Source organism: Phasianus colchicus, chromosome 1 (assembly GCF_987193195.1).
Source record: "Phasianus colchicus chromosome 1, bPhaCol1.hap1.1, whole genome shotgun sequence".
In the NCBI taxonomy this organism is placed as follows: domain Eukaryota; kingdom Metazoa; phylum Chordata; class Aves; order Galliformes; family Phasianidae; genus Phasianus; species Phasianus colchicus.
Genome location: NC_143436.1, coordinates 119,348,163 through 119,360,662, shown reverse-complemented (window position 1 = coordinate 119,360,662; position 12,500 = coordinate 119,348,163). Strand labels below are relative to the sequence as shown.

General features: G+C 36.4%; 1 protein-coding gene across 5 annotated transcripts in view; it reads left to right on the top strand.

Annotated features, from left to right (window-relative positions):
- Positions 1-12,500, top strand: part of POLA1 (DNA polymerase alpha 1, catalytic subunit) — a 189,676-nt gene that overhangs the window by 117,319 nt on the left and 59,857 nt on the right. For all 5 annotated transcript variants that reach the window (XM_031599290.2, XM_090124323.1, XM_031599289.2 and 2 more), the window contains exon 35: positions 10,951-11,067. In XM_031599290.2, coding sequence (XP_031455150.2) covers positions 10,951-11,067 — 117 coding nt within the window. The remainder of the gene's footprint in view (positions 1-10,950; positions 11,068-12,500) is intronic.

Genomic DNA, 12,500 nt, shown 5'->3' with positions numbered 1-12,500 from the left:
CAGCTGTTAAGGTTGGATTTTGTCTGCTTGCGTTGCTATTACATGTGTTTAAATGAGGACCACTGTTTGCATCTAACCTATCATAAGGGTTTGGAGTGCTCCATTATCTTTTCAGCAGACTGATGACAGAGCCTGCACAAATGAGATCAATAAGTTTCAAATAACTTGTATGAAATGACATGTGAGTGTACATTTGAAGATGTCTTACTTTAAAAAAAAAAATCAATTTTTAATAACATGTAAAACTTTTGCATTGACCTACAGATATTTTTCACTTCTGTCTTGTAAGATAATTTTGCTCAAAGCACTTTTAATGTTACCTTGAGCATTTGTCATCTTGGGGTGGTGGGGTACGTTTCTTGCTTTTTCCATTATAACCTTCTTTGGTATCTTTTTCTGAGGCTAGTAATTAAGCTGATATGACAGATATTGCTCAAGGTACTGTTTTCTAGAGGTTAATGAAGTTTTCTTTCAGTCTTGGGTGTTTTCATTCAGTGTTCACTCAGTTTTGGATTAGAAAGCAATTCTATTTCTTTTCCTTTGGAAAAGACTTATCCAAGTCACAAAATATCCTTCTTGGATGTCTACAGGATTTCATTTTCAGCAGTAGAGAAATAGACATATTATCTTTTGTGACTTTGTGTCACGAGAGCAGTACTAATAGGATCTTAAGGAAGCCAGTTTATAAAAAGGTATTTAATATATGTCAGTAGTGAATAAACTTCTAAAAATTATTCTTATGGGACAGAATTTTGTTGTTGGTTAAACCTTCTGGGGTTCATGTCAAATTTTTGTAATACTCAAAGGGAACCAGGCTTTGGTCTTTGGGTATTTTTAATCTGAGCAGTTCAGTGTAAAAGGTGAACTTCACTTTTTGTAATGGCTGCCTGGAGCCCACGTCACTTCCTCTGTCATTCTATATCATTGGCTTTTCAAGACAGAAGGACATCATGTTTTTCTGAGAAACTCAGTATTTATTTCCTCCCTCGTATTTTCTTTAAGATATTGAGTTAGTAAAACCCTCAATTACAGGTTGCCTAGTTGATCTGGTCCTTCAAGGGTTTGGATCCTGTTGACTCCAGTTGCCTTTCAGTCAGTTTGGGCTGGCAGCTTTGCAGAGGGGAACTGCAAATGGGAGATGGGAGTGTCTCTGAGGACAACCAAGTTCAGTAGATACTATTCTGGAGAGGGAATCCTCTCTTGCCATCTCATGGGATGGTAAAGTGATCATTTGGCTTACACTAGGAAGCTGTTGGCTAACATGCTTCAGTTTGATAACATCCTTTAATGTTGTTCCTGTGAATATATAAATATATACAGAATATATAAACAGACATCTCCATGGTCTGTACTGCTTTCAAATAGTACACTTTCAAAAGCAATTCATATCTCCTTGTTACTATTCTTTCATTTAAGAAACAGTTATGTATTTTTCCTCAGAGATTGCTTCTATCATTTGATCATCCTGGATGATGCTTTCTCAGGCAAATGATGAATTCAGAAGGGGTAGAATGAGCCAGCCAGGAAAGACATTTCCTTTCTTTATGAGAGTTTTATTGTGTTGTTGTTTGTTTTTTTTTTAATCCACTCCATCCCACAGCTGAATTCCGATCATTTATATAGGCCAAAACTCAAAAAACTCAAGAAGCTCCAAATATGAGGAAGTACTTTGAAAAGAAATTGAAATTGTGTCTTCAACTTGCATTGAAGTGAGGCAGCATGAAATGGAGTGTGAAAAGCTATGGTCTCTGTTTACTTCTTTTCTAAATTGGATGATCAGGAAGCATCAGACTCTAAAACTACTCATAGTGAGAAATGTAAGTTATTTTTTCTGAGTGAGGAACTAGGTACAATATTTAATGTGTAGGGAAAAAAGAAGTTCAAAGCCAATGGACATGAATGAGTTCATTTGAAGAAAAAAAAATTTCTTATGATATGGATAGTCATTATATCACACTGGATCTATGATCAGATCTCTAAATGGACTGTAGAAAGTTTCATGGATTAATTTCAGGAACAAGTTTCAGTCATTGTGTTACTTAAACTATTTGCATTGCTTCTTGGAACTTAAAGGCAGTGCATTACAGAATACCAGAGAATACTGAATAAGCATTTCCTGGGTGAGGAATTTAAGCTGTAGGATAAATTTTTAAAGAAATTTATGAAAATGTAAGGTACTTCCCCATTCTAAGTATGCTACAGTATGTTTCCTTTCAGCTAGAACAAGCTTGGCAGTATGTTTATCGTGGTAAATTAAAAGACATTAAAATCTCCATTAAAAGCCAGAAGCACTAATCAGCCAGCATCAGTAGTATCTTGACCCAGCTCTTTTTATAAAACAATCTTTTAAGAGTCTGTGAAAAACAATTAATTTATTAACTGGGAGATGATTAAATGTTACAGTGAGAACAGCAGTATAAATCATTTAAAACAAGATATTCTCACAGTTCATCCTTTGTTTTATTAGATTTGAGTATAAATGTTAGATAAATTAATTTTAAGAGATTTTTTACTTGTTTGAAAGATTTAGTTATGCCTAGCATTTCAAAAGTACTTGCACACATATCATGAAACTCTAGGATGAAATTCAGACATATCTCTAGTCAGGGATCTCTTGAACCTGACTTTAGGGCTTCTGATTTCCTGTAATTTGATCTCTTTGTAGTAAGGAAATCTGTACAAATGAAAATCAGAAAGAAAGCTTTTCTGGTAATGTCTTCTAAATTTTACAAAGTCAAGTGTTGCTAGAGTGGAAAAGAAGGTTGGAATGATTAGTATAAATATCTGAAACTACATGTGAAGAAACTTTGCACATCCTGTAGGTATCTTTCAAATACAAAAATAATATTCTGCTCACAGTCTCACAGATATTATTTGTTTGTTAGTGCTCAGTGTCTGGTATGCTTGCATAACAAGTTTCCTCTTGTGCTTTGAAGGATGCTGAAAAAGTTGCTGACCCAGAATTCTGTATTAGCAATTGGTTCTAATTCCATCACTCTATTTTTAAGGGCTGGTTTATATGATTCTTATCAGTACAGAATGCACTCCCATTATTAAGGTGATTTTACTTGACAGGGAAGTTATCCAAATAAGTCAGATTCTCCACCTGTGAAGGTGCAGCTACCTTCTAGTGCTAACTTCTGAAGAGCTGAAAAATTTGTTTCCTCAGAGAAGTTGGCTGTTACATGTTCTCGTAAAGGCTTTCTTTCTGATGTTGGTCATTTTGCAAGAGGCTGAGAAAGTAAAAGAAACCTGATGGCTGATTTTTCATATATGATGCTCTTCTGAGATAGGATATATATATTTTTTTCATTTCCCTTACATTTCTGGCAAGGCTATCTGTGAATTTCACCTCTGCAATGAATTTACTTGCCTTTTGTTTCTCCTACCCATAGAGAGCTTTCGTTGTCATACTGTGTTCCTTCACACATTAATGCAGTCTTTTATAAGTTAAGATAATTCAGTCTCCAAGCTGTTTGTATTAGCAGCTACAAATTTCAAAGGAATGGTCATATCCACCAGGCTGTCTAGGAAATGCATAGTCTGGAATAGGCAAGATGTTTTAAGATATCACCTGTGCAGAGCTTTCATGATCAAACTGGATTCCACCAGATCTTCTTTACTAGTCTCACAGATAAGTTATTCCATCACTAGGATTGATCCAGCAGCTATTTCATGCATCTTTGTATTTGCTCTGGGAGAACAATCAGAATGAAACAGCTAGCTAGGAAGGAGAAAATGTATGAAGCAGACAGGCATCAGAGTGGTATGGGTTTGTAGGCCAATCCTAGCCTTTCCTCATTGAGACCTCCATCTTGAGAAAGGCCTTTCAGCAGCTGGATGAGTTCATTTTCTTGTGCCTACCAGCATTAGAATTGGTTTCTCTTCAAGAGAGATCTTCTGAGGTTTTCAGTAGTTTTATTACTTCCTGAAAAACTCCAGTTTTCCTTGAGTAAACCAAGTTACACTGAGCTTCATCTCAGGAAGTGGGTGAAGTTTTCTGTGTGAAACCTTGTTTGTTATTTATGATACTGTCCCTGATCTGAGGGCTTTTATCTTGGGAATGTAGCATGTAAGTGTCACTCTAGTCCTTATTGTCTGCAGAAATCCAGGAGTGTGACACTAGTTACTCACATTGTCATTCAGATTTTCATTGCTGCTGAGATCTCCTCAACACTGCTTTAGATTGTGTCAGTGTTATTACCTGAGTATTTCTTTCTTCTGAAGAAACAAAAAAGTAGGTTGCAATTTGAATTTACTTAAAGTTTGTGAGTTTCTAGTACACTGCAGAAAAACTTCCCTCACTTTTTAGTAGTAGTTCAACTTTAAGTGGAAATTGATTCCACCTGTGGTGTTTCAAGTGTAAATTGTGATGCAATTCTTAAAAGATGTAGCTACTATTAATAGCCAAAACTCTTGCCAAAGAATTTGCAAACCAAGGTTTTGGCTCAGGTTCTAATTCCTGAGATGCTCCATACTACTGAAGAGTGTTTGTCTGTGTGTTCCCTGAAACATTCAGATATTTATAGAAGACACAGGTGGACGCAGAGAATACACTTGAGATGTACAACAGGTTACAAGTGGATCCAATAACTGTAGGGCCACTGAGTCACTCTCCCAGATCCTTTTCCTCCATACAGTTTTCCAGCCACTCTGCCCCAAGCCTGTAGCGATGCGTGGGGGTTTTGTAACCAAATGCAGGACTCTGCACTTGGTCTGGTTAAAACTTGTGCAGTTGGCCTCAGCCCATTGATCCAGGCTATCCGTGATGCTCTAATCAGAAAATTTTCATTGTTTTGTCTGATACTCAGCCTTCCAAATTCTGGCTTATTATCAGCAAGCTCGTACTGATTGACTAAGAAAGCAGATTCAGATAGTCTTCCCACGCTTTCTTTTTCAGGAGGCTTGGTAAAATAAGATGCAGCTTTTAAAATAAGATTGCAACTTTTGCTGAGGAAGATTCAATGGAGTTTGGATCCAGTATGCTTGAGCCATTTGGAGATCAGATGTCATGCACTTAAATCCCATTAAAAAAAAATTCCACATTAAGATTATTTTGAATGAAGACTGTAGAGAAGGAAGCACTAATTACATTTTAAATTCAGCTCCAAAGTGACTGATAGTGGCCTAAATTATTTTCAGTTCTTGCAACTATCTCCTTTTTACTATTGCATTTTTTTATTCCATGTTAGTTTAAAGCATCTTAGTCCATCAGCATCCAGTCTGTGAAGGCAGGAAAACACATACAGAAGTGGTGTAGAGTAGCACATCCAGTCCTTTGCTGCAGCAGGCAACCAGATTATGCTGTGAAATGCAGTTTATAAAAATGGTTAAGATAAAGCTCAGTAAATACGTGGTGTTGACTCCTGCAACTTGTGTTTGAAAGGCTGTTCCAAAACCACTTGCCTCTGTATTTTGGGCTAATATTATAATACTTGTTGATCACTAGAGTGAGAGAGACTAATTCTCAAGAATAGACTTACAAAGAAAGAAAATTACTTTTGACTTGCAAATTTCTCCCCATTAGCTACAGTTTGTGGACATAGTACTCTTGAGGGATTTTCCTTTATGCTGTGCATTTGCTTCAGGGTTTATTTTTGAAGACATTTTCTTTATATTTGAAAGTGAATTAAGCATTTGTAGACAGAATGTTTGGAAATTCTAGGTGCTTGTTTTTTTTATGGTTTTTTTTTTTTTTTTTAAGTCAAATTGTATTTCATTTCCCACGATGTTGCAGGTAGAACAAAACTGAAGGTTTTCTATTATGATTTTGTTTGATCTATTGCAAATTAACTTACAGACTTAGTGATAGCTGCTGGGAAAGGAAGGATTGGTTTTGTTTGGTCAGTGAAGACGATAGGCACGGATCAAATAAGGGTTAACAGTAATACACTTGAACAAATTGAATCAGAACATAATGCATGTATTGAATTTGATTGCAACATGCATGTCCATGGAAAAGTTTTTTGTTTAAAACAAATCAAGGCTATGGCTTAATTATCAAAGCAAAACAAGAGACATAAAGAGCTATGTGTTTTTGATACTGCTTTTTCAAAAACAGCTCCCTTCACACATTTATCTACACCTTTAATTTCCATGCATAGTAGCAACAGTTATTGTTGTCATTTGTTAAGAGTGATTAACAGATAGTAAGTACAAACAAACAGAAATAAGTCCTGAATAGAGAGGTGCCAAAGAAGAAAAGACCTCTTTAATGTTAATTATATCTGGTAGGAAGTCTAGATAAATCACATTAACTGTTTTCTCCATAAACGGAAGGGGCATCAGTTAGCATCTACGTCACATATTCTTTTTTTTTTTTTTTCTTTTTAATGTAGACGACTTAGTTCTCAATTTTTTAAAATACAGTTCATTGAGAAACGTACTTTTCCACAAGTTATCTTTTGATCATTAGTTCTTAGTAGTTAAAATCAAGTAAAATAATAATAAGCTGTTGAATCTGAATGCTTTTTTATCACAAACTACTTTTTTTTAGTTTAAGCAAGGATTTTTTTCAATCTTGTTTCACCTTCCATATTTTTGTGACCAGCAAAGTTCCCAGTATTTTCTTCGATAGTAGGCTGAAGTAATTGCATAAATGTCATTATGTAGTCATGGTTTGGCTGGAGCAACAATATGCTCCCTTTCAGGATAACAGAAGTGGTATCTTGCTAGTTGTGCAGTCCTCTGATTCTTAATCATTAGCTAAAAATGCCAATAGGTGGCAGAAAATGCACTGTTACTTTTATCATGCAGTATTTTCATGGTTGTCTATTTCTGAGTGTTCTGCTCAGCTGAAGTTGGGATGCTGCTCCTATTCTAGGCTTTGTTTTTTCAGTTGTACTTGCATTCCCTAACTAAATACCCTGTGATCTGGCAGTTTTCATGCTTTGTTTTTCTAGCATAATAAATTGTTTTAAAGTTCAAACGTAGTGATTTAATATGTTTTGAGTCATGAAAGTGCTCTTTTTGTGCACAGGAAATCTTTTCTTATAGTTTCAGCCAAAACAATTGTATGCAAAACCAGGAGGGTTTGGGACTGGGCTAGGATACCTTCTGCACCTCTTCCTGCCTGGCTGTATATTTTATAGCCCTGTTTGCTTCAGATTGCTCACTAATGCTTCATAGGAAGGCTGAGATACCACATAATAGGCAAATGTGACATAGACAGCTTTCCGGATAGAGAATGTCCTAACTGTCTTCTTAATGAAAGATACGTGACAATTTTTTGCAAAAATGTTTTTGAGTGGCTCTAACAATATTCTCAGTACTCACAGAAGAAGTGAGTCTGTGAAGATTTCAAGTTTGTCCCTTTGATAACTTTACAGAAGTGAGTTATTCCACATCTGTTAAAATAGAATTATTAAAAAAAAAAAAATAGAATTGAAGCAACTAATCAGTACCTTCCTTTTTTAGAAATGAATCTTAAGTCCATGTGCAAAACCAACACTAAGCACTTGCTTTTTGACTAGAGGCTTGTTTGTGCCTACTTACTCCAAAAGACCTTGGGTCGGGGCCAGAATTAGTACTTTTCCTGATGAAGTATCTACTGATGAAGTAGCTCAGTCCTTTTGAGCAGAGCTTCTATCTTTCTAAGGTAACTTGAGTTATTTGCCATAACTTTGTAAGCAACTGTAGGAGTAGTACTAGGACAGCTAGAGCAACAGTTGTGCAGCAGACTGAAATACAAGGTTTCTGAATTTTCAATATTTTTTTCACCTTGCATTATTAAATATGTAATGATTATTGCTAATCTGCATAGCAATAAAAACCAAGAATAGGTGTCAGTTACATTATGCTGTTTCAAAATGGCTAATTCTGACATGGGGTATACCCTTATTTTGTTAAGAGAGCCTTACATAATGGCTTGCCTCATCCCAAAATCTTTGGTGAACTGTTTTTGGAGATGCTTTTTTCATCCACCATTTACTGTAAACACATCATAAGATCTCTAGACTGGTTTTTAGGTACACAAGGTTGGGTGAAATTAACCCTACCTTCATATGTATGGGACACTTTCTGACTCTTTGCAACTCTTAAGTCTTTAGAGTTGTTTTGTGTACTTCATTTCTGCATTATGGACTTAAGCATGCATCTTAGGGTAGTGGCGCATACTTTGCTTTTGCTATGAAGTTCACAGGAAGTTATTCTAGACTGCCCACAAGGACGTGAAAGCTCCTTTCTGAAAAAGCAATAGGAAATGTTTTGGTGTACATGGCACCAAGTGGTATAAAGTTGGGGATATGACATGGCTGGAGAAATGATGAAAGTGAGATTTTTGGAACAAATAAATAGTTGTTTGGAAAGAAGTTAAGGTTTCATATAAAAAAACAACATCACAAAAACAACAACAAAAAACAAATCCCTGAATCGAACTTCTAGCACTTGTGAAAAGATTACAGAAGAATAGACTTTTGAATTGAATGAAGGTAAAGATGACAAACATGAAAGGACATAGTGTTCAGGTTGTCCAATTACTTGGAGAACAAGCCTCCAAGAAATTTTCTGTATACTCCAGCAAACAATAGGAAAGATTGTGACAAAAAATGAGGTAAATCAAATATCTGACTAACCAACATAATCATACTGAATCAAGACACTGGATTACTGAGTCACAAAATAGATTCAGTTTTGTCCTTGCCAGCAAGGAAAGAAAACTTAAGTCATGTCGACTGAGGTGGTTCTTCACTGTGAGAGTGATTGGGCACTGGAATAGGCTCCGCAAGGAAGTGATCACGGCCTCAGGCCTAGCAGAGTTCAAGGAACATTTGGACAACACACTCAGACATAGAGTTTGGATTTGGGTGGTGCTATTTGGAGCCAGCAGTTGGCCACAGAGATGCTTATGGGTCCCTTACAACTCAGGATATTTTCATTCTGTGATCTTATTAATAAATTTGGCTTGTCAGCAAGCCAGAATCTCCATCAACCAGAGAAGATGTATAGCTGGATGTGTAGTCAGGTTCTCATTACTGACCTCCCAACCAAACTGGCAATAGTGGCAGAAGCACTCTGAGTGAGGTTGTGAAAAGTATAAGAGTAAGAACTATGACAGTAGTTGGAAACCTCAGCTGCCATGATGAAAGTTTGGCTGAAGGCACTACTGGAACATGATGATACAGCTTGTTACACAGTCAGTGAGAATGGTTGCAAGCAATTTTCCGAGTTGTCCTCTGATTTGAAGTATTTCCATCAATGTACCAGGAATCCCAGTGTGTTTAGATTAGCTTCTTTGCAGGAGCAACAAAAGAAGAAGTTTGGAAATGCAGGCAAAAATAAACTATTCACAGCAGAAACTTCTACTGCAGAGATCTCTGATAAACTAAAATAGAGAGTTTAATAATGCTGAGCTGCTCAGGATTAATAAAAGTAGGTAGTATTTGAGAAAAGTTGCTGAAAGACTTTCAGATACTAAGTTGACTTGTTAGTTTACAATGGAAGATGAAATCTTCTGTCACTGAATGTCAAGTGATGTAGTTACTAAAAACCCAATCTTAATTTTGCATCCAATGTGTGTATTGACTACTGTGACTTAATTGTAATGAAATTGTAGCATTTGGATAATAACAATTGTCATTTTGGAAATGACTGTTCAGTGTTCAGATGTTCACTAGTGTACCAGGAAAGAAGCTAGAATGAAGGAGCAGGGAACAAGGTGGTTCTTAAAGCATCCTGTGTGGTGTGTACTTCACTGGTTTCATCTGCCTCCTTCTTTGTCCCATTTTCCCGACCCTCTCATTCTAAAAAGAGCCTACAAGAGATTAGAGAATGGCAACAAAGATTTGGAAAGGTTACCACATAAGGAACAACTAAATAATGTAGAACTATTGTTTGAGAGGGGTTTGGTTGCAAGTGATGGCAATGGAGGTCTGTAATGGAAATGGAAAGTGGAATGGAAAGTTAATGCAGAGGATGATCATTCCTACTCCATTCTGACACGAGAACTAGAGGACATAAAAAAAGATTTTTTGTGTTGTGTGTGTGTGTTTGAGAGAAATAAGGCACTTTCTTCTACAACGCATAGTTGTTCTGCAGTGTGTTGTAGATGCTGAAAGTTTAACTTGGTTCACAAAGTTCTTGAAGTTCAGTGGGTTGAGGCTGTAGTGATGCATCCAGCACTAATGAATATATGGAGAGAAAGTGATTGAGGAGGTCCTTGCACCGTTCCCAAGAGTTGGGAAAATCTTCTGGAAAAAAACTTATTGTATGTTTTCTCTTCTGCTGTTTGTCTAGGCGTCTGCTATTGATAGTTTTTGTAGATAGGGTATGATGCTGGTTTCACCTATGTCTGGACCTCATGCAAAAGATGTTGTCAGATCCTTACTGATCTCAAAAGCATTTGTTCTTTCCTGCTCTTAAGAGAACCCTTTTGCTTTGTCTCCTTGAGCTTACATGGAGAAAACTGGCTCAGATTTTGTATAATTTTAACACAGCAAAAAGTCAGTTGTTCATAAATAGGTCTACTTATGTTAAAGTCTCGATAGCTTCTATTTTAAAAAGAATAAACAAGAGGCCTTCTGGCTGTCATCAGTAAGCCTAAAAATTAAAACTGTTTTTCCTCTTAAGTGTAAGCAAAGAAGTGACGCTTTACTTAAAAATTTAAATGAATGTATTTTGTCTGGACTATATGGTTGTATAAAGTAATTCTGTTACATGTTAACATTTTCTGAACTGAACAACAGAGGTGTCTGAATATATCAAGAAAGGGATGCCTGAGGTGTGCAAATATGGCATTCGAAGCAAGAAGACTTCCATTTTCTCCTGCATCATTGATTGTATTGCCTTAAAGAAGGAACTTCATTCCTTTACACGTGATTTTTGGATCTTAGGGACACATGTTATAGTATCAGCTTCAAAGAGGACTTAAAGTTATTATGATGCATTGTTTGGATGAAGTAAAAACAAGCTGTACTTGGGATTTTTACTAAAAATATTTTTTTTTCTCTGCAGGGTTGGTTAATATGTGAGGAACCAACTTGCCAAAATCGAACCCGACGTCTTCCCCTCAGTTTTTCCCGGAGTGGTCCTATATGCCAGGCCTGTAGGAAGGCTATCCTCAGACCAGAGGTAAGTGCTCTAGAACAAAGTGCTTTGATAATAGTGGAGCAAGAAAAATGCCTGGTGCTCAACTCTATGTTTCAAAGGTAACAGAATTAAGCAGGAATTTCTAGTTCCTTGGCTAGCTCAAAGGAGACTGTTATACGCTTTTCCTGCTCCACATTTTAACAGTGGCCTTATTGCTAAAAAGAGATCATGCCATGCAGCTGCCGTATTTGGAAATTTTCCAGCTGATGAGCATTTGGTCAGCAAATTAGAATTTGTTGGAATTTTTCTGCTGGAATACAGGTAAATTAAAACAAACAGAACCAACATTCTGAAACAAAAACAGCTGTCTGCTTTTCTGCTAACTGGTTCTCATCTGGCTGGATGCTTAACACTAACGGACTATGAAGTTAGAAGTGGGCTTTCATATAGTCTCCTCTGGGACTACTCTCAGGTGACAAATATTTTCAAGAGATGAGAAGTTCTGAGTTCTGCGCCTCTGACTAACTTGTCTCCATGCCTGGAAGGTATAGCAGCTTTTAAACCTCTCACTGCACTGATTGCTCTAGTCTTTCATAGCTCAGGATGGCATGCTGCACGCTATGCGATTTTCATGGATTCTGAGTTTAAAGGAGGATGATTCTGTTTCATGCTGTAAAACTCTGGCAAAGCAATTCCATTTCTTTGTTTGGGAAAAAAGAAAAAAATAAACAAGTTTAATGTTTAGAAGTCTTGACATATTCCAGCTTTTACATATAGTAACCAAAATGATAGAGGCTTCCATAATGAAAAAGGGAATTTTTGACTGGGATTTATTTCAGGTTGAAATAGTTTTTAAACTATCCTTCCTTATGTAAAACTTAGAAAAATCAAGGGTTTGAGATAGCAGAATCAAGTGAATGCTTTGAAGAAGAACAATGTGAGATTTTTTTGATCCCTGTTGCAGACGTAAAGAGTCACAAAGGATGAGCATCAATAAAGATCAAGGGACTGAAACAGTATTATCACTGAAAAAGTGATCAAAATATAGTGATACTATTGGAGAATATATGAAGATCAGATAGAGAACAAGTAAAAGTGAATGGAAGTTCCCAGTCTCCTAACGTAGGACCTGGTGATATCACATGACATTGAAAAGAAATAAAGCAAAACTGACAGAGAATAAACCTTCCACTTGTGCCATTAAACTGGAGTTCACATTGTAATAAATTTAAATCCCAAAATGGTGGAAGATCAGACTTTTCTATGGATATTACAAGTGTTCACATTTGTCAGTATGCAACAGTTTATGAATGAGAATTGAAGTTTCTGGTCTTGATCCAACTTCTAGCTATTAGAGTGATGAATGAGATTTAGTAACAAGTAGAATATTCTCTCTTCTTCTATTTCTGCTCTTATCACATTCCTCCAAAATGGGGAGACCTCATTGCAGCCTTCCAGTGTTTAAAGGGAGTTTA